The 21,199-nt window shown below is 52.5% G+C and overlaps 8 protein-coding genes across 8 annotated transcripts; 3 read left to right on the forward strand and 5 right to left on the reverse strand.

Annotated features, from left to right (window-relative positions):
* Asppvi_004101 (anaphase promoting complex subunit CDC23) lies at positions 1-2,234 on the reverse strand (the record flags this gene model as incomplete). The annotated part of the gene is made up of 4 exons (XM_043300057.1): positions 1-1,049; positions 1,100-1,283; positions 1,339-2,071; positions 2,131-2,234. 4 exons carry the CDS (start codon positions 2,232-2,234, stop codon positions 1-3), a joined length of 2,070 nt encoding a protein of 689 aa, XP_043155992.1.
* Positions 2,235-2,825: 591 nt separating this feature from the next.
* Positions 2,826-3,944, forward strand: erg20 (bifunctional (2E,6E)-farnesyl diphosphate synthase/dimethylallyltranstransferase; the record flags this gene model as incomplete). The annotated part of the gene is made up of 2 exons (XM_043300058.1): positions 2,826-2,945; positions 3,021-3,944. The coding sequence occupies 2 exons, from the start codon at positions 2,826-2,828 to the stop codon at positions 3,942-3,944; spliced, it is 1,044 nt and encodes a 347-aa protein (XP_043155993.1).
* Positions 3,945-5,503: 1,559 nt separating this feature from the next.
* Asppvi_004103 (arylsulfotransferase family protein) lies at positions 5,504-7,393 on the forward strand (the record flags this gene model as incomplete). The annotated part of the gene is made up of 2 exons (XM_043300059.1): positions 5,504-5,902; positions 5,957-7,393. 2 exons carry the CDS (start codon positions 5,504-5,506, stop codon positions 7,391-7,393), a joined length of 1,836 nt encoding a protein of 611 aa, XP_043155994.1.
* Positions 7,394-7,749: 356 nt separating this feature from the next.
* Positions 7,750-8,955, reverse strand: Asppvi_004104 (NMT1/THI5 family protein; the record flags this gene model as incomplete). Its single annotated transcript, XM_043300060.1, has 4 exons — positions 7,750-8,421; positions 8,477-8,626; positions 8,676-8,847; positions 8,921-8,955. The coding sequence occupies 4 exons, from the start codon at positions 8,953-8,955 to the stop codon at positions 7,750-7,752; spliced, it is 1,029 nt and encodes a 342-aa protein (XP_043155995.1).
* Positions 8,956-10,340: 1,385 nt separating this feature from the next.
* Asppvi_004105 (glycogen [starch] synthase) lies at positions 10,341-12,657 on the reverse strand (the record flags this gene model as incomplete). The annotated part of the gene is made up of 4 exons (XM_043300061.1): positions 10,341-10,458; positions 10,510-10,705; positions 10,760-12,122; positions 12,193-12,657. The coding sequence occupies 4 exons, from the start codon at positions 12,655-12,657 to the stop codon at positions 10,341-10,343; spliced, it is 2,142 nt and encodes a 713-aa protein (XP_043155996.1).
* Positions 12,658-14,766: 2,109 nt separating this feature from the next.
* Asppvi_004106 (zinc-binding alcohol dehydrogenase family protein) lies at positions 14,767-16,000 on the reverse strand (the record flags this gene model as incomplete). The annotated part of the gene is made up of 2 exons (XM_043300062.1): positions 14,767-14,898; positions 15,029-16,000. 2 exons carry the CDS (start codon positions 15,998-16,000, stop codon positions 14,767-14,769), a joined length of 1,104 nt encoding a protein of 367 aa, XP_043155997.1.
* A 734-nt stretch (positions 16,001-16,734) lies between these two features.
* On the forward strand, positions 16,735-17,055 carry Asppvi_004107 (uncharacterized protein; the record flags this gene model as incomplete). Its single annotated transcript, XM_043300063.1, has 2 exons — positions 16,735-16,827; positions 16,894-17,055. 2 exons carry the CDS (start codon positions 16,735-16,737, stop codon positions 17,053-17,055), a joined length of 255 nt encoding a protein of 84 aa, XP_043155998.1.
* A 386-nt stretch (positions 17,056-17,441) lies between these two features.
* Positions 17,442-20,816, reverse strand: Asppvi_004108 (vacuolar protein sorting-associated protein 54; the record flags this gene model as incomplete). The annotated part of the gene is made up of 3 exons (XM_043300064.1): positions 17,442-17,637; positions 17,689-20,539; positions 20,597-20,816. The coding sequence occupies 3 exons, from the start codon at positions 20,814-20,816 to the stop codon at positions 17,442-17,444; spliced, it is 3,267 nt and encodes a 1,088-aa protein (XP_043155999.1).
* Positions 20,817-21,199: the final 383 nt, after the last annotated feature.

Raw genomic sequence — 21,199 nt, forward strand, 5'->3', positions numbered from 1 at the left:
TTATACACCTCCTTCTCGTCTGGCCCGGACATCTCTCATTAATGCCTTTGCCTCTTCGACTTCGACTCCGTCCTGACATAGTTCACCCGCCAATTGATCTGCTCGTTCCAGGTCACCGTGGCGCAAGGCCCACCGCGCAAGCCACAGACGTGCCTTGGATGTCGTAGCTGTCACACCGGTACCATGATATGCACCATCCTCGCTATCGTTCTGGTTGCCGAACGAAGACGACTGTCGAGCGCGCCGTGAGCCTTGCTGGCCTTCACCACCAGACTGCTCATCGTCGTTGTCGTTGTCCGAGACAAAGGATTCATCCTCGGGACCTTGGCCAGTTTCCTGCTGTAGCGTGAGCTCCATGTATGCCGCGGCTTCTTCTTCATCCCCGAGCCGCTCGTAGAGGGTGGCAATCTGGTGCAGGGTCTCGGGGTCGAGAATCTTGCGCCCCGGTCCGCCCATTCCACCGCTCTGGGAGGCGTCATCTGCGTAATATGAACCGGCGACGAGGGCGCGTTTGAGCGCTTTGATGCTTTGTTCGACCCGGCCCATCTTGGCATAGCAAGATCCCACCGCCTGCCACATTTTGGGATCGTAGGGCCGCAACGCTGCTGCGCGCTGGTAGTAGAATAAGGCGTAGAATGACATGTCGAGCACTTCGTACGCTTGGCCCAGACCGTACCAAGCACGGTAATCCTTGCGGTTCACGTCAACGGCCCGGCGGTAGGACTCGATTGCCGCGTGGGTATTTTTCATTTCGATGTACTCATGGCCCATGAGGGTCCAGGCCGAGAGAAAGTTTCGATCAAGGGTGAGAGCGCGTCGGAAGTACATCACGGCTTTCTCATGTTCGGATTTTAGGGAGTAATAATTGCCGACAACACAGCATGTTTCCGGGCGGAACTTGTCGGTGGCGGTTGCAACCTGGGCGACGAAGGCTAGCTGTGGACGCGCTCCCATGACGTAAAGTATATTGGAGTAGTGATCAAGGCTGTCGAGACGGTGAGGGGATGTTATCAATATCTCTGTAAATATATGTGATGCTTCTTCAAAGTCTACAAGGATAGTTAGCCTGAGTTCAGCGACGGGAACAGAAAACCAGAACCTTTCGAATGGTAATAGAGAAGCGCTTTTTGTGTCTTTAGGAATGCGCTGGTAGGAAAGATCGTCTCTAGCTCTGACAGGGCCTGATAGGTGTCTTCGGTCGCCTGGTAGAGCTCTTGACTGCAATAAACGTGAAAGATGAGGGTCATGATGTTCTGCGGGAGAAGGTCTACTATTTGTTTCAGCTGCGCAAAGGATCAGTAACTGGCAACAAGGTCCGTCAGCGGCAGGATAACATACATCTTCCGTGCTTGAAAGCAGATCGTTCAGCTCTTGCCAAGCACCCCAATGAAATGGGTTCAAGTGAACACTCCTGATAAGCCATTTCTTGGCCTCCTCTTCATTGCGACCTTTTAGAAGGACAACACCATAAAGATACTCCAGCCAGCCCTGGTTGCGCTCTTCCAGGCCTTTTTCTCGTCTCTCCGCAAACCACCCTTCAAGCCCCCAAGCCAAGCCGGGGAGTTCCCGGTTGACGGTCATCCCTCCATCTGCCGGGCCCAGCACCATCTCGGTCTCTTCATCCTTTCGCTTCTCCCCCGCTAGATATTTGGCGTACAAGGCGAGGAACAATGACTTTTGACTCAGCTTGGGATATGGATTCCTTGCTGTGCTATTCTCTTTGACACTCGAGTACGAAGTAGCCTTGGCTTTGCCTTTCTGCGGAGTCAATGATTGTCTCGTTTTCGGTTTCGGCGACGTTGTAGGCAGTGATGTGCTGGAGAGTGGGACAGGGGGTATGGTTGGTGGAAGGAAGACAGCAGCGCAACGGTCATACTCGCGCGTATCAAAGTAGGATTTCGCCAACAGATATTTATGAGCTTCTTGGGCCTCTAGCCCAAGCTCGAGAGGGTCTTGGCTGCGAAGGTAAGGATTCTGGGGAGTCGGCGGGGCATCAGCTATTTCCATTGGCGAGTCAGGATCTGTATCATATTGATCAATCGGCAGGAGGGAGTCGAGCATCTCGGCAGCCCTGTGTTGAAGAAGCCACATCAGTTTAACGCTTAGCAAAGGGTCAATCTTGGTCTGTACCATTTGGCAGATTGGTAAAGACATCGCTCGGAGCACTTGATGGTCGCGTCTTCAAATCGATACTGTAGATCCTTGATATTGTCTTCCGTTATATTCGCCGCCATCTTGATCAGTATTGAGGATCTTCCAAGATCCTATCGCACAGAATGTCTCTGGAGGCGTGTTGGCATACGTTGTTGGACGCGTTGCGAAGCTTCTTCCTTGGTACTTAGACCGCTATCACATTCGTCTCTCAAGCGGAACAAGAGCGGCGCTAGCTATCTCGACGGTTGCGTTGAGTCTATTGTCGCGCCTTGCTCGAATCGCGAATGGCCGACACGGACTGTTAGCGCTGAGATGATCACGCGAGAGCTGTTGCTGCTGATCCCATGTAAGTCCAGGCAGTCCACAGGTACTGACAGCCGTATTATCTCAGAAATACGCAGATAACGACCCCAAATGCTGTGAGGGAGAACCTGACAGTGCATAGAGGAGTGATCATCATCATACTTGACCGACAAATTTCCCGATTGGGCCATTTCCCCATGGAGCCAAAGAGGGCAAACGATGCAAACATCCCTGTCCGAGGGGTTCCCGTTATCGCAGATGGTTTCCGCCCCCTCGACATTTTTGGTATAACTCGGCAACATCAGTTACTTAAAAAGGGCTCGAAAATAACTGCATTGTTCCCCAAGAACACTTTCAATACAAGCAGGATGGCGACTACCACTAGCCGAGAAGCCTTTGAGGCTGTTTTCCCCACGTTGGTCGAAGATCTCCTGGCCCATGCTAGGAAATACAATCTGCCTGAGAATGCGATGAAGTGGTTTGAACAGGTGAGCCCCGGTCGACGCGCTCGCTGACAATCGATCTCAGAACAACCTTGAAGCTGACCAATATTCCTTCAATAGGTCCTCAATGTCAACGTCCCTGGTGGAAAGCTCAATCGCGGCCTCTCTGTTCCAGATACCGGCCTCGCTCTACTTCAGAAGCCCCTGACCGACGAGCAGTTCAAGCATCTCAGCATCCTGGGTTGGCTGACCGAGCTGCTCCAGGCTTTCTTCCTGGTTAGCGATGACATAATGGATGGCTCGATCACTCGTCGTGGCCAGCCTTGCTGGTACCGCCACCCCGGAGTTGGGATGATTGCTATCAACGACGCGTTCATGCTCGAGTCCGGCATCTACGTTATCCTCAAGAAGCACTTTCGCTCACACCCGGCCTACGTCGATTTTATTGAACTGTTCCACGAGACCACCTGGCAGACGGAACTCGGTCAGCTGTGCGATCTCATTACGGCCCCTGAGGACAAGGTTGACCTGGACAACTTCTCCATGGAGAAGTACATGTTCATCGTGACCTACAAAACTGCTTACTACAGCTTCTACCTTCCCGTTGCTCTTGCGTTGCTCTACCTCGAACTCGCCACCCCGGAGAACCTCCAACAGACCCACGACATCCTGATCCCGCTGGGCCAGTACTTCCAGGTCCAGGACGACTACCTGGACGCCTATGGTGACCCGTCCGTTATTGGCAAAATCGGCACCGATATCCAGGACAACAAGTGCTCCTGGCTGGTCAACCAGGCTCTTCAGCGCTGCAACACTGAGCAGCGCAAGCTCCTAGACACCGCCTACGGCCGCAAGGACGACGAGCTTGAGGCCAAGATCAAGGCCCTTTACAGGGAACTCGATTTGGAGAAGGTCTACAAGGAGTATGAGGAGAAGACCGTTGGTGAAATTCGCAGCAAGATCGCAGCCATTGACGAGAGTCAGGGCCTGAAAAAGGAGGTCTTCGAGGCATTCCTGGGCAAGATCTACAAGCGCACCAAATAGTCGCATTAAAAATATGGGGCATGTTACATTCTGTCTCTTAATACCATGCCTTGATTCATTTAGTTGCATACCCCTCCAAACACATAGAACAGCTAATGATTATATGACGTGCTGTTAAAACGCATGTATCTACAGTTCATGAGCTTGTGTCGTTAGACAGATACTTCCTTGATACAAATATCTAATGCATATATAGAGGCTTCTTTGATCGTGGTACAATGCCACAAATGAATGAACTGTACTTGATCGTGAGATGAGCTGGACATTGGCGGACTGGGGACCTGCCGCCAATATTCGTGCCAACGCACGAATGCCCACTTGCCTTGCGACAGTGGCAAACATCTGGATGGGAGCAATTCGAAATCGGTCTGTTTGCCTCGTCAAGCAGGACTGGTCCTCCAATGACGAAGTAAGCACCCTTCAGTTGCCTTTGAAATCGATCCGGCCAGAGAAGCGAGGATGAGAGACAACTGGCGCGGGCCTCCACATAGGGGCATGTCAATGTTGAGCCCACTCTGACCTTGGAGTTATTGCCTCAGCCAGTGTGATGTTCAGGAAGAAATGGCGCGTGAGGCACTCTCGGTGAGGTTAAGCTGGTTGCTGCAAGGTTCTTCTCATTCCTCGGAGGAGGACATTGATTGAGTATCCGCGCATGATAACCAAGCTGTATAAGGCGAGCCTGATAACCTCTCAGAATATCTGTAATGAGAAGTAGGAGAACGTTTGCAATGCGGGCTAAAGACAAGAGCAGCGTAGTACTGCGCGTAACTTCCGCAAGGAACAAGTTGCAGCAACCTCAGGACTCATCCTCCATCGCGCAGTCTTGTCCCCTCACGTTGTCGCCAACTCATGAACCTCCCTGGGACAGCCTTTTCCAGCGACTCCAAACCCGAAATACCTCTGGCATTTCCAAAAGTAGCGTGCTTCAGCTTTGATATATCTACAGACTCGATAAACAGTGGCTCCTAAGTACCGTCATCATTTTGCACTCATACAAATAGCATCATCCAGGCACAACACAAGTGGCAATAGACTCCATCTCGCTGCCAGCGCATATTTACTTGCTCCTTAAACCATCGCTAAGTCTCTAGCGTTCTGATTAATCAAAAGATGGGCATCTTGACTCCACCTGGCCACGCCATACCCGCTCGGCGTACAGTCTCGGGCTTGGGATTGCTGATTCATCGACAGAGATAGAACACAATCAAGAAAGATGAAATGATCTTGCGCCGATTACAAAAATTCTTGGCAATCCCGGTGTCCAGACGAATCCAAGCCCATTATGAGTGACGAGACACGAGTCAGGACGGCTTCGAATGGGTGGATCAGGTGGATCTAGGCGACGAGATGGTGCTCGCTCGTGGAGACGTGGACGTCCGCGCGTCTATCGCAATAGTTCAAAAACTTGATGTCGCAGTCATCTCATCTCGTTCTCTTTCATTTTCCTTCCTAAATATATGAGCCAACCAAACATGTTGGCTGCACCGTGGCCGACACACTGCTAGTGCCCTCGGTCTGCTGTACATATCTCAGCCTTCTCAGGGCATCTCTTTGATGTGATGAGGCTGGGGCATGCATGGTTGGCCGTCGCAACGGCATTCACTCTTGTAGAAGCTGATCGTGGACCGTATTTCCAGTCGAGTCGCTTTGAAAATGGGGACCTTGGACAATGGCCGATGGAGTCCTATCGTTCGACTGCTCTGATGGGCCCCTTATTGAACTACGTGAAGTCCAATCCTCAATGCAAGGATGGGCAGTACACGCTGATTGCGCCCCGAGGAATGGCGGTGCCAAATCCGGGGCCCATGATCATCGATCAGGATGGTCACCTGGTGTGGACCAAACACTACGGGCAGACGTACAACGTGAATGTATACAGTTACAAGGGCCAGGACTATCTCACGTTCTGGGTCGGTAACGATGGGATCGTTGGTCATGGGGACGGGACATACTACATGGTAAGCCCTGTGTCTAGATGGTAATCAGGCGACAAATGCCAATCCTCTGTACAGCTAGATTCGGCCTACGAAGAGGCCTATACGGTCCGGGGAGCCAACGGCCTGCTTGCAGACCTCCACGAGTTCCACATCACCAGCGATGAAACCGCCCTCTTCACCGTCTACGACGTCGTCCCGGCAGATCTACGGTCTGCAGGCGGGCCAGAAAAGGGCTGGATATGGGACGGCACATTCCAAGAGGTCGACATCGAGACCGGCCAGCTGCTTTTCCAGTGGCGTGCATCCCAACACTTCAACCTCACCGACGGCTACCGCGGCCGCGAAGACACCGGCGACTCCCAAGACCGCCCCTGGGACTTCTTCCACATCAACAGCGTCGACAAGGACGCGACGGGCAACTTTCTCGTCTCCTCGCGCTACATGAGCTGTCTCACGTACATCGACGGCCGCACAGGCAAGATCATCTGGCGCCTCGGCGGCAAGCACAACGACTTCCAAGACCTCTCCGCCGGCGCCGCCACAAACTTCACCTGGCAGCACCACGCCCGCTTCCGCGACAACGGCTCGGCCATCACGCTCTTCGACAACGCTTCCCGCGGCGAGGGCGCCTCGGACCTCACCAGCCGAGGCCTCTACCTCGACCTCGACACGCAGCAAATGACCGTCCGCGTCCGACACGAGTACTGGAACCCGCACCCCATCAGCAGCCAGTCCCAGGGGTCCGTCCAGCTCCTCGACAGCGGCAACGTCCTGCTCGGCTACGGCTCCAACGCCGCATGGACAGAGTACACCGTCTCCGGCGACGTCCTCTGCCACGTCCACTTCGGCCCGCAATCCGCCTTCGGCGCAGGCAATGTCCTCTCCTACCGCGTCTTCAAACACGCCTGGACCGGCCGCCCGCGCACGAACCCGGATCTCTCCCTGTACCGCTACGAAGCAGCCGTCAGCTGGAACGGAGCGACAGATGTCGCGACATGGGTCCTTCAGGGCTCGGACACGCGTGACCCCAACGACGAGGAGTCAATCACCTTCCTCACCGCAGTTCCCAAATCCGGCTTCGAGACTATCATCCCCATCCCCGCGCAAACATCCCAAGACTACCTGCGTGTCCTTGGCCTCAATGCTACAGGTCAGATCCTCGGCGCGACCGCATGGCTGCACTGGGACCCGGCGTCTGAGGAAGTGCTCCTCGGCCCGGGGGACAGCGACGCTGACGATGCCGCGTCCTCGATCGATGTGCGTGCGTTCCTGTTCTTCGCTGTGGGGTTCGCGTCTGCCGTTCTTCTAGCCGTGTGTGCGTGGTTTGTCCGGCGATGGTTTGCGGCGCGAGCTGCTGGCCGGAAACGAGGCGGATGGAAGCCCGTTGATGAGTCCGATGGGGATGAGCATGATCTTAGCGAGAGGGAGTTTGAGGGCGTTGAGTTTTCGCTGTTGGGGCATAAGCGATTGTCGCGTTCGACTTTGAGTGGGGAGTTTGATGATGATGATTGAGGCAGTTCGGATTCATATGCTACACTTAGTCCTACTATGGATCATATATGAAGGCAATTAAGGAATGCATACAGGGGATCACTTCTCATGGACTGGAAGCAATCTTGCAGAAGCGCAATGGTAGTTTACCTCAACAGTAAGGACCAGTAGCCATCAACATCAGACCTAATCGACGTGGAATTAGGTGGAAGGGTCGATTAGAGATTTGTTACAGCTATTCCAATTGAATTTACCAATTCATGATTTCATTGGTTGTCTCACAGCGAGACTAATGAGCGACTGACTAGCTATCTGGACTATAAAAGATTGTCGGTCCAACATCAAGTCCAACTACCCAAAGAAAGGGGAAAGCTCCCTTAAGCAGTAGCAGAAACCTGAAGGCGCTTGAAACCTCCCTCAGCGGCGACCTGCTTCTGCAGCTCAGCCATGCGCTTCTGGTCACCGAGAGGGTCGGTCGAGTCCCCATCCAGGTCCCAGGAGAGGTACTTGTTGGTGTAGTTGGGCTCGAAGTCCGCGTCGAGGATGCCCAGACGCTTTCCATAGTTGGTGACCTTGGCCCAGTCACGCTGGACGTTCTTCAGGTCGCGGCTGAAGTAGGCAAAGGAGCGCTCGAAGATCTTGCGGTTCACGGGGGTGCCCATGATGGGCTTGACGTCGATGTACTCCTCKTAGGCCTTGGCGGGCTCCGCGAGGACGTAGTCGGTCGCGCGCTTGACGGCGCGCATGAACTTCTGCACCTTCTCGGGGTTGGCGGCCAGGAAGGCGTCGTTGGCGATGTAGAGGATGGAGCAGAAGCAGCAGCAGCCTAGCTCGGCGAGCTGGTCGATGCGGAGCATCTGGACGTCGTCGCGGGGACGGTTCTGAGAGGCGAGCCACTCGGCCAGCTCGACCATCTGCACGTTCTCGAGACCGATGCCGGCGTCAATGTCACCGCGGATGATGGCCTTGGTGACGTTCATGCCGCAGCGGACGGCAGTATAGTCGTCGGCGGTCATGCCGTAGTACTTGGTGAGCTCGTCGATTTGGATCTATTTCACCGCAGTGAGTGCATGTCCTTCTCCCAGAGAACAAGGCAAGACAAACCTTGCCAAACTCTCCGACATAGCCGATTCTCTTGCCCTTCAGGGAGCGAAAGTCCTCGGTGATTCCGCTGTCCTTGAGATAGACAACACCAGTGAAAGGCTCGTCGAGCAGAGAGCCGATCGAGGTGACGGGGAAGTTACGAGCTTTAGCCTGATGACTGTGAGCATCAAACCATCAATAACGCCAAGCAGCCACATACAGCCAGAGTATGAATCATAGCCTTGAAGCCCATGTCAACCTTGCCGCTGCCGATGATCTCGGTCACATCGGAGGGGTCATTAGGCTCCAGGAGAGCAACCTTGAGGCCCTCTTCCTTGAAGAAGCCCTTGCTGTGGGCAAGGTACAGAGGGGCATGGTAGGGAGTCGCGTGCCTACACGAGACGGACCACTTAGCAAGCTGGTCTCACAACACAGATCGGTAGCAGAACAACTGCAAAGCCGTACCAGTTGGTCAAAAAGGTGATCTTGTCAGTAGACATCTTGACACCGATTCACTTGACGGCAATTGCAATTGTTCTGTAATCAGTCAGCAACAGAGAGGTAACTGGCCCCCTCATCTTTCATAAAGGGGGTAGGGGACAATCAGTGCCACGCATGTCCTTTCGCTAGTATTATCTAGATCAAGTTATGACAGTATAATCTCAGAACGACCGGGTTTCTGTCTGATGACTGGGGCCGTCAATCGGTATGCGAGGCATTGAAGTCTCTCCGGGTCAAAATGATCACGGTTGAACATGCCGAACAACGAGAGCACCAGTATCAGACAGAAACCCAGATCGAACACCTGTCATGCGCGAGCAGTGACTGTTATTATACAATGTACGATACCTTGACCCATATCAACCCCTAGCGAAGAAGACCCCGAGAGGGTCATCCTGACTGCGCGGCCCCATGGTGAGTCCTACCAGAGGGATGGCAGAAGTTCTATCGATGAATCGACAGTTAAAGCGAAGATAGAGTAGAGAAACAATAAGCAGATGAGAAGAGCAGGAGGACGAGGAGGAGGAGGGGTAGAAATAGCAGAGCGGAGGGGAGCAGGCCGATTACCCCACCATGACCACCTCAGGTATCAGTCTCACCGGGATTGCCTCAACCTCAATCTACCTCACAGGGTCCCAAGGTTGCTGTCCGCTGTGGGCTACGAAAACAATCAATTGCTTTGATTGGCTTTAGACGTGTGCAGTATTACCGTTTTCATCACATCATTATGATCGTGGGCCCCCAAGATCCGATAATTGCCGGACAATTCGAATAATGACTCAATGTTTCCAATAGGGAATGCTCGGATGCAAAGCAAACATGGACAGCCCAGTCCATTAATCATGCTCATATCACGCTCAAATAGTCGACGTACCAGCTACTGCTACTAGATATTTGATTACAGTACACTTCGAGACATACAAATGCAATTTCTCAAGGTAAGGCCTCATCTCTGTTAACATGGAATCTACCAACATGGAGATTCAAGGGAGCAATGAAACAGCACGCTATGTAGAGAGCAAGACATAAAGGGCACGGATGAACAGATGCAGACATGGCATAGAATTCAGCAGCAGCACAACTCTCAATCATTAGGTGATCATGATCGGATTGACGCAACAAACAGTCGGGTCAAATAAGTCCACGTTACTAATCTCCAAAAAATTATAGCATGTAATTGAATGATGACCCAGAGAACAAGGAAAAGAGGACATGCAGGTTTGATGCAGAATAGAGAAACAAAGAAATGAAATGAAAAAAAAATGTAGATCGACAATCAGTGGGGTTACAGCTGCCTGTGACTTGATTCTTTAATTTTAGATCATGCTCACTTGGAGCTGTGGATCCACATAAGGTAATCAACCGTCGATCATGGCCATCGAAATCAGCGGCCACCGTTTACGGGGATGCTATCCAGCGGCGACGAAGGTCGGTCCGAAGACTTCTTCGTCCGTAGAGTGAGCGGGAAGTAGTGGTCATCGGGCTCTTCCTCTTCGCTAGTACTGTGTCTTGTCAGTGATGCCCTCATTGCCCGGGTTTAGGTGGACACTTACGGTAAACGCCATGCGATATAGTCCTCAGTGTCCAGGCCCTCCTTGACTTCCTGGATGGTAGCAAAATCACCCGGAGTCATCACTCCTGATCGGTCCCGCGGAGACCCTGGAACTGACAATGGGCGCGAAAGCTTCTGCTCTGTTCCTCCAATAACATCGAAATAGTCTTCGGCACCATCGAAGGATGAAGGGTAGGCTATATATGGCGTCAACATCAACTAATCAGCTGGGGACAATGAGTTCTCCTGACCTCTTCTTAGAGCCAGCTGTCTGGCTTTGACATATTCCAAACCCATACGCTTCCAATCCAGTAGGTCACTCAAACGTTCCGTGCGGTTCCTTTGGTTAATGCGCTGTCGCCGGCTCTTCTGGGTGAAGTTGTACATGAACTCAGTCAGCTGATTGACAGAGTCATCAACGCCCTTCATGCGACGGTCCACAATGTAGATTCCATAATCGGAGGAGTTTTCAATCAATTCCTCCATGTAGCAGCCGAAACCGGACAAGTTGGTGGTGATGCTTGGAACGCCCATCACGGTACATTCTGCAGGCGTGTAGCCCCAGGGTTCGTAGTACGATGGGAAGACTCCCAGATGTGTACCGCGGACAAAGTCGTCGTAATCCAGAGGCAGAACAGGGTTGGAGGAGTTCAGGAACTCCGGATGGAAGATGATCTTGACGCGATCCGTGGGGTAGTTGAAAAGCTGGACCCGACGAATTTGGTTAAGAATCGGGTCTTCATGGTCGTTGTACATATTGTGGGTCACAATGGGAGGCAGTCCGTGCCGCTTCATGGCGAAGAGTCTCCGGCGCAGCAGCACACGGTCTTGGCTTGTAATCAGGTCCTTCTCGTCAGGCATGTTGTCGCCTTCTTTCCAGGCCAGACAACGCTCGTACATCCGTTTTCCGATGCTCTTTTCGATCATCTCGATTGTGTCTCGCAAGGACTTGACAACAGCTTGACCCTTGAGCGCCTCCACGGTCAACGACGATGTCTGCGCGGGCATGATAATAAATGCCACAACCGTTGTTTTGGACCCGCTAGCTTTGAGACGATGATTGAGCCGAGCCAGGCCCTCGATGAACATATCTACTCCCTTATTCCGGAATTCATACCGACCTGCCGTGAAAACGTAGAGTGTGTTGTCCAGGTCAAAGTCATTGTGGCCATAGAAGTGACCGCGGACGAAGTCGTTGATCTTCTCTTTGGACTGAGAGTGCAAGTTTTGGAACTCATGCACTGCAGCGAACTTCTTGACATTCAATCCATTGGGGAGCACCCCGTCCGGTTTGCGCTTGAGCAGATGCTCGCTCTCAAATGCAGTGATGTGTGAGACTGTAGTGAAGACGTCTGCGCTGTGCGCGGCGGCTCTTTCGATGCAGTACCTATGATAGATGCCTCTCTTGCCCGCCTCGGCGTCCACATCGAAGTGCTGTAGATTGTTGTAGAAGTCGACAGACCCTGCGCAAAGATACCGACCGAGCAAGGTTGCGTGAGTCGTAAAGATAGTGGTCAAGTCCATGTGCCTCTTCTTGGTCAGAGGAAGGGCAACGCCGGCAAGCCATTCATGGAAATGAGCAACTACAGCACGTCGGCGTTCGTGAGCGATAAACTGAAGCCATCGGTTAGCATCGTCGCCTACGAGATCAATCCGCCGTCAAGGTCCACGGAAGCGCACGTACTTCTCCCAAAAACCATGCCACCAGGTAACCGAAGACAATCGCCTCATTGGTCTCCGAATCCGACGCCGGAGACGGAATACCGGAAGTATTCCACAGGTCGCCCTTCCACTCATCCAGGTACTTGTATCCAGTTCCTGTATCGATGAGGAGAACACGGGGAGCACCCTCGATCAGCCAGCGACCGTACACCATGTCAATGCCACGCTCCTTCATGGAGTTCATGGTCTCCACCATGCGGGGGTTGGAGGGAGTCAGCTCCTCCACCTCCACGGCTGCGGAGGCCCGGTTCAGAGGGCCGATCAGAGTGTACCGATCGCCATATTCAGCTGTAGTGACCGGAGCTTTAGATTTCAGCACGGAGTAAATACCACCGACTCGGTTGGCGACTTCGGTAGCAATCTCAAAGAGGATGTGGTTGCGTACATCTCGCTTCGGAGGGTCGGGACCAGTATCTTGGGGGTCCATTGTGATGCCTTGAATTGTAGATTAGAAGCTGTAGGAGTATGCAGTATCGTAAGAAGAAAGCAGAAATAATTAAAGCCAATCTCAGGCAGAGCTGACCAGCGCGAGACACAATCAAGCTGTGGTCGAAAGGAACAAAGAGAGAAAGGCCGGCGTTGAGGAAAAGAAATGGGAGAGGCACGAACCTGCAGCTTTTCGTCCTCCGTCTTCTCTCTTCTCCAAGAAAGGTGGTTTCGACCGTGCGGGGGTCCGAGTGGCGGGGATTAGTCTAGTGCGGGAGGTTGGTTCTGCGTTTGTCCAGATTTAGCTGCGGGTGAGGTTTTCTTGTCTCAGGTACCTGAGGAGGTCAGAGGCCGCACGAGAAGAGGGAGGGATGAAGAGATTTTGAAGGGAGTTCAAAAATATAGCGAAGAGGTAGAATTATAAAACTTGGAATGCTAATAATAATTTATCTGACGAAAGAAAATTTCTTCTCTCCCTAGTTCGCCTCCTTTTTAATGTGCTGGCTTGCTACTTGCTTAAAGCTGTTGGGGGGGGTTGCGCACCTGGACCAAGGACGTGCTACCGTCGTCCAGGCCTTAGGTAGGTTCTTAGCTCGGCCCAGCTTGACCAGGGTTTTGTGTCTGTGCAACCACTGTTCTTCTGCCTTCTCTACTACGTTTATTTTCTGTTCCCACAATTGAGTACTTGACTAGTTTGGCGACAGTTTTAATTTGCGTTGGAGTAGACCAGAAATGTTCTCGGTGTGCAATGGGAGCTTTGTGCCCTTATTTCGTGCAGTATGGTGCCTCCGCAGCTACTCCTAATCCTGAGCTCTGCCGCTACAAGGGTATCGCCCTCCTACGTAAATAGTCGATCATTCAATTCCCCACCACTCCAGAACTACATCCAACGAGAGCTAGATGATCAACAGGCCATGTAATCATTCCTTTATAATGGTTCTGTAATAATGTGTAGCAGACCTCACAGGTACTAACTAACGTAACTAACATCCAAGAAATCCCCGCTCGACACCGGACAGCAGATCTGGGGAAAGCTGCTGGGTTATGATGTCATGACCCGCTCTTCAGGATCGCAGCATGTGACTTCTTCTGCCAATCAGGTTTTGACCACTTTTAGCGTGCTGAAGCTTCGGGCTGTTATAGAGAGGGTACCTTCAGAGAGTACCATGGACAGCACCTTAGACTGCCCTGATGATGATGTCTTACCTATTCAGACCACTAAATGCATAATCTACGTACATGATATGCCGATTCAGTAGACTTCTACTCACTCCCAAACAGCTTTGTTCTCCCGTGCAAACTGGTCAAAAGTTTCTTGCAGCTGGTCCAGTGACATTTTCCACTGTATCGCTCTTTCCAGTCTCAAAGCCAGTTGATGCTACAGTCTCAAGGTTACTCAGAAATCGGGCATAGTAGCCTGAGATGCCAGCCTGACCAACGCTTTGTACCGCTCGTCTCCTGTCATCTTGACATGTCCGACCCGTCGGCCCAGGATTACAGCCAGCTCCTCGGCTATCTGGTCATAAAGAAGCTCTGGCCCCAAAATGCGGTGATCACAATTGAGTGATTGAGGATCTGTCAGGGCTCAAAAAGCGACTGCCCCAACGTCAATGGCACTGATGAAGGGGATTTTGCCGTCGCCGCAGGCTGTGTAGATCTTGCTCTGACTGCGAAGTACTGCACATGGGGCCTCTTCTGAGAGGCCCTCTCATGCCACAGTGACGAAACGCAATGAGTGTTAGCAGGCTCAATGAATAGCACAACTAGCACTTACCTTTTGAGCCAACTTGGACGCAGGACACAGTAATCGATCTTGTTATTGAGGAAATGCTGCCACACCATGCCCATGTGGTGAGATCTGAAGGCCCAACAAGGACTTACTATTAACTCGAGCATTGCACTCGGAGCAGAAGGTGTATATCAGACGGGGATAAAGGGGGCTCAGGCTCAACCGTTGCAGACTAGTTGGATTCATGATGATATCGAGCAAGCCTGGACTTTTCTGGCTTTATCTCCGCTCAGCTATAACAATTTTAGCCGCTGTCAGATATTGTTAGACATATCCGATGAGAGGTGATATCTCGGGTGGGAAGTATGTCAATTAACATTATTACATTGGGTCGTCCTCTCGTCGTCTAGACTCAGTCTGCTCCAGTCTCCAGAGCACCAAGGTCCGGCCCAGCTGGATCTCACCTAAAAAGATTGCCAGAGGTAACGATAGAATATGAGGCATGCGCTGAACCTGGCAGGCATTAAAGATATAAACTCTAAGTGCTCTATTTCATACGTCTATCCATGTTATGCTAGAATCTGTCTATAAGCAAGTCAATGAGGAGAAAGCTGTTGCACCGTCGACCTCAAGGGAGAATCACAATCTTCCCTTCCGCTTCATTCTCTTCCATACACCGATGGGCCTCCACAATCTGTTCCATCCGCAGCACTCGTCCTATCTTGAGTTTCAAACTTCCCTGCTCAAGCTGCCTTACGACAGCATCCAGCGGCGTGCTCATGAAATCCTCAGAGGTCCCCCGGTACACCGTCAGCTTGACCCCAGAGGGAATCAACTCCATCACATCCACCTTCTCCAGGTCATTCTCACTCAACATGCCAACTAAAGATACAATACCACCTTTCTTCACACACCGCAGCGAGTCAGCCAGAGTAGCCGCGCCCACCAGCTCAAGCACTTTATCATAGTAACCCCCGGAGTCAGCAGCCCGAATCTGCTCCGCAACCGCCCCATCATCAATCCAGACCCGATCGGCCCCATTCTCAAGCAGCATCTTCTCCCGCTCCTTCTTCCTCGTCGTAGTGGCCACATACGCCCCGTGCACCTTCGCAATCGCCGCGGCCGCCAGCCCCACAGAACTCGAACCCCCACGTATCAGCAATCGATCCCTGGCCCTAAGCCCCAGCGACCGAATCAGCGCCCCCCACGCCGTCGGCACCATCACCGGAATCGCTCCGAGAATCTCCCATGGCAAAGTCGTCGTCGGCCGCAGGAGCTGTGTCTGCCCCGCCGGAACGCACGTGTACTCGGCGTAGCCGCCATCGAAAACAGTCCCCATCCCGCCCATGGCGGTCGCTACGATGCTACCCTGCGGGAAGATGTGTTCTAGGCCCGGGGCGGCATCGACGATGCCGACGGCTTCGATGCCAGGGATTCGGGGATAGGTGATGGGGTCGTGGCTTTGGCGGGTGAGAAGGTCGCGGCGGTTGAGACCGAATGCTTTGATTCTGATGCGGAGTTCACCTGGTTTGGGGATCGGGATGGGGTGGTCGGTGAGTTTGAGAGTGTCTGGGGGCCCAGGGGCATGCAGGACGACGGCTTTCATTGAGGGCATTTTTCCCCTTCAATAGTACTAGTAGTATATGTAGGGTTTTATCTGAAGGAGTAGTAGGTATCTACTGCATGAATTGTGGTGAAATGGGTGATGGTTCTTATTCTATCCCTTCATGCATTGTCCCTCCTCGTGCATGCAGCCGTCTCGACGCTGACAAAAAACGCATGCTCAGCTGCTCGCCAGTTGTTGGTTCTTCTCTGCTGTGCCTGAGGTATCTTACAGTGTAGTTGCCAGTTGGTGGGGTAATGTTGGCCTGAAGGACCAGGTACACATACACTCCGTTGATTCCAAGTCATCTAGCTCCATACTCGCGTGCCTATTTTCCACATTTACAATGTCTTGATCCGGAATATCGTAATAGAACTCTTCAGACCCTCTATTACTGACTAGTTCACTTTGTTGTCATCGTACCTTGACCGGAGCAGATGAAGTCATTGGTTCTCGTTCTCGCTCCACAATGACCTCATGATGCTGTCAGTGTCGTCTTACACCACGACCAAGAATATCTACCTACCAGCTCAGAGATAGCTATATAGAGCTGGAAAATTCCTTTGCTACTGCCATCAACTATCTCTATCAATTCAAACTCAATTCCTTAGACAACAAGCTACACAACCAATCCTGTACATCAACTATCCGTACGGATCCCTACGCAATCGCTCAATCGAATGCAGCTCGCTAACACTCTTTCAGACCTACCTACCTACCTTCGAAGAAATAACGAAACAAGCATCATGCCTCGCGGAGCAGAATACGACAACGGCATCCCCCAGTCCGACAACGCCATCGAGGCCGGCGAGACAAAGGTCCACGGCACCAACTCTGCTGTATGTCCACGTCCATGTTCACCACTCAACCTCACTATCACATGGACACAGTACTAACAAACACAGAACGACCACCTCGATCGCGTCGACCGCACTGCCCCCCTCCCCGATGTCCCTTCCGGCGGTATGCACAGCGGCGGCGGTGCCCCCGGCCACTCGAGCGGCAAGGGCGGTCATGAGCCTCGCACCCTAGGCGAGAACAAGGGTCTTGGTGCGCACAAGGCGTGAGTCTGTTGAAAGAAGATTTGATTTCGAGTGTGTAAGATTCGGGTGAACCGGCATGCGGGCTTTGCTGGAGTTTGGTCTGGGTCTGCGCAGTGCGTTTTGGCCTGGTCTGGTCTGGTCTGTATGGTATGCATTGAAGCGAGGGCTTCTTCATTATGATTCACTGTAAAATATACAATTCATTTGATGAAATGAAATGACATGAAATCATAGATGAAGTATATGTGAGGTGTTCTTTCGGTTGGGGATGTAGTAGAGGGTATGGTATAGTAGCATCACTTATATACAAGTCTAACTGCAGCACCTCCCTATTAATATTATGAACATGTAATGATTAGCGGTGCCGTCGGACACTAGGAATTACCATGCCATGCCATACGATCCTAACGTCAAGAGGAACTCCTCGAGCTCTCTTCGCTGGTCTCCCGGGGCGATTCCTTCGGTGACTCGGTTGATGCGGTTGGCTTCTCGTCCGGCGATGAAGTACTCTTGCCCTGGACCAACTCAAGCAGACGCTGTCCCAAGTCTCCGAAGCCGTCGATCTTGCTTAGCTTGGTCTGGAAATGTTCTGCATCCCGTTGCATCCTGAAAATGGTTAGAACAGATCGACTCTAAAATCAGAAGAAGGCGACGTACCTCTGTTTACCGGCTTCTGTGCGGATGGTGACCTCTTCAAACGCTCTGGTCCATTGATCGCGGTAACTTCTAAACACGGGGTCCATGATCATCATCACTGTCGTCTCCGGCAGATGCTTGCTCAGAACACGGTGCAGCGTGCCCGTTTCTTTCGTCAAGGTCTCCATGTACGGGTTGACATTATTTCCAGCCGCTGCGTCCCAGTCAATCTTCTTCATTGCGTTGACGTGCGCAGAAGCCCGGCCGGTCATGATGTCGACAAGTTTCTCGTGGATTCCAGACTGATGTTCCTGGTACAGCCGCTTGACCTTGTCGAATTCGGCCATTAGGGGGCTCGACGGGGCATGCCGTCGCACAAATTCTCTTATATAAGGTACCAAGGCGATGATAAAGCTCAGAGCTTGTGAGGAAAGAGCGAGATGTTTTGTCGTAATATTTTTCAGGCCCGCGCTCCTCGTGGCTCCAGCACCAAGAATGAGCTGCGAGGATCGAGAATTGAATAACTTCAATGACTCCAACAGACCAGGGGCTATATCCTGCATCATACTTGGAATATTGGCCATAAGAAATTGAAACTCCTCGATGCTCTTCATCATGGCCACCGCGCATTCGGGAAGGATATACTTCTGCTCGTCAATCACGGCACTGCGCACCTTGTCTTTGCCTGTGCCATTGGTAGCAGCCGAATCTGTCACCGCGTTCTCGTTCTGTTGTTCCTGCGGCGACCAGATTCTAGAGACGGCTAACCAGGCTTCAACGTCCTTGGTGCTCGCATCGAGAATTCTGCTGAGAATGGCAGTCTCTGTCTCGCCAAAGTCGCGCGCGTCCCACCGGTCGGAGTCCATCACGTCGACGAGACGGTGCCGTTGGTTCTCCCCAAATCTGCTAATGTAGTCGCGGATCTGGTTGCTGACAACGGTCTTCAGGGCTGTGCCGCTTCTCCCAGAAATAGCCTCGCATTCGTCGGCGAAAAGTCGATTGAGTGTGAAGTAGCGGAGAAACTCCTCCTTCGGCAATTGAGATGTCTGTTCCGACCGAACCTTCAATACCTTTGTAATTTGTGACTGAGCAATGTCAACAGCCTGTCCAAGAAGGCTGGACATGTCCAGAACCTGCAAGATTTCGTCCTGCGCTTGAATTGTCGCTGGCAGCCGAGAACCCATCGGGTTGGTCATACTCTGTGGATCAGGACTTCGAGGGGGTGAGCTGAGCCCAGCATTCGCAGGATTCTCAAGCCCACTGGCGATGTCGAGAAGTACTTTGACTTGAACACTAAGTCTCCGCAATGACTCGCTGATGCCGGTGTAGACTCGAGAAAGCATATTGTAGGCATCCTCCGCGTCTAGAGCGCGCAGGTTGCGTGCTAGTATCGATGATTTCTCTTGCTGGCTACGTTGTTGGGACTTGTGCGTCGAGACTGACACCACCGACTCATTGTCATCATCGCTAGAGCTAGGCATATGTTTGCGAATCAGGCCCTTCATCTCCCGGAGAACTGCTGTCTTGAACGAAGTCGCTGCTGGCGTCGTGTATTGCGCACGGGCGAGTCCAATCAGATTCGTATGGAGCCGTGATCTCATGTCTTCGTCAAACTTCATATAAGCTGGAGATGACGAAGCACCCGAGCGCTGCGCTCCGCGTTGCCGTTGGAATGAGGAGCCCCAACGTTGTAGCGTGACATCCCAAGGCACATTCTCAACATGTCGCCGCAAGTCTCCAAGTAGATCGTCCAAGAAACGGTTCTCGTATCCCATGCCTATCCGGTACCTCAGTTGCGCAAGGTCATCCGAAGCACCTTCAAGGGCCTTAAGCCTCCGCAAGTCGATCGGCCTCTTGGGTTGATCTTGAGATGCACCATCCTCGCCGCTATTGCTGGTTCGCTCCCCAGCCATCAATCGCTCCACTTCTTCAAGACTGTCTGCAGCTTCCTCGATTTGCCCGTTCTCAACTAATTCCTCGCATCGGGCAACTGACTGGACAACATCTCGCAGCTGGGATACCGCGTCCGCAAGCATTCGCACATTCTCCCTGCGGCGTCGCAAATTGACAATTTTCAGGCCACCCAACGCCATCTCACGGTCGATCTTTTGAAGATCTTTTCGTAGGATCTGTATCCGTTTGACCGAATCCGCTGCCTCTGAATGTAACTCACGCAGGGAGCCTAGCGCGGTAAAAAAAGATTTAGACGCATTCGAGATGGAAGAGATGAGGTGGACCTCGACAGTATCCATGTACCACGAGAGTTTTTCTTGTAGGATTGCATTTGTGGCAAGCGCCTTTCTCCCGGTGTTTGCTGTTTCAGCGGCCGATTCATTGCTACCTTGGCCGTCCTTTCCAGGTAACTTGGGGGGTCGCACAACTTCCGACTTTTCAGATACCACGTCGAAAGTCCGGGGGTTTTCAAGGTGAAAGTCATCCTCGAAATAGACCGGCGGGATTACAGACAGGGGAGTGATGCCCTGGCCGCGGCCTCGACCAGATGACCGCCTTCTGCCTCGTGGATCGAAAGGCGATGTTGCTCTGGAACTCGTCGACAGCACGGATGCTCGTCTCTCCCTAGGCAGGGGCATCAGAGTGCCAAGCTCGTCCGATCTCGAAGCAGTCTTGCCATCCCGAGCCAGCTGAGCATCCTGATCGGCCGTAGACTCTTTTGCCTGCTGAAACACCTCGTATAGTGACCCAACCTGCGACAGGTACGGCTGGAAGGCTTTGGAGTCAACATGTGGAATATTTGTCAATGTGACCGGAGGGATGTCTCGTGTGCTGGGCGGCTTGTACCCGGTGGACGCTACGGCGGTCTGCGGAACAAGACCTGTACGGACGATCGGGGGCTGAAGAAGGGTGGAAATTGCTGCACAACGCATTGATTAGTGACAAAACAACTGAGAGATACCTAGAGATATCGCACCATTTTGTCCTGACTCCGCGATTGAACCATGGTGTTGGGATGGATCAAGAACCCCTCCAATGCTAGCTATGGAGCTGGCAGTTGATCCTCTTCGCAAAGGGAACTTTTGATGCGGAGCACGGGGAGATTCGATCTGACTGAGCGAGAATTGAGAAAGCGAGGGCGTGGATGTACCCGAGGCCAAGCTATCGATCGATTTGCGTGGGCTCATCGAGGACATTGCGTAGAGGCCTAATGACCGACTCCGGCGGCCAGAAGTTGGAGAACGACGCTATCTGAACATGACACGGGGACAGCTGTTCGAATCGTTCCAGAAGTGACAGAGCAGCCGTTTCTATCAACGAACTTCCAGCTGCACAGTCCGCCTGTCAATAGAAAGAGACTAATTTCAGAACAAAACACAAGGAAATCAGACCGCAACGTCACCCAGATACCACCAAGCAATGATATACGGGGCTTCATTCTTTGGGATCATGACAGCGCATCCTGATCAGGTAAGGCGCCAGGCCCTGAGGCCGCGGCACCTAGGCCTATTTTGGACATCGGATGAACCTCTTTCCCGGGGCCGCCGCCGTGCTCAGGCCGAAGCCTACTTCTGCCTAA

The sequence above is a fragment of the Aspergillus pseudoviridinutans genome (genome assembly GCF_018340605.1).
Source record: "Aspergillus pseudoviridinutans IFM 55266 DNA, scaffold_3, whole genome shotgun sequence".
Classification (NCBI taxonomy): Eukaryota; Fungi; Ascomycota; class Eurotiomycetes; order Eurotiales; family Aspergillaceae; genus Aspergillus; species Aspergillus pseudoviridinutans.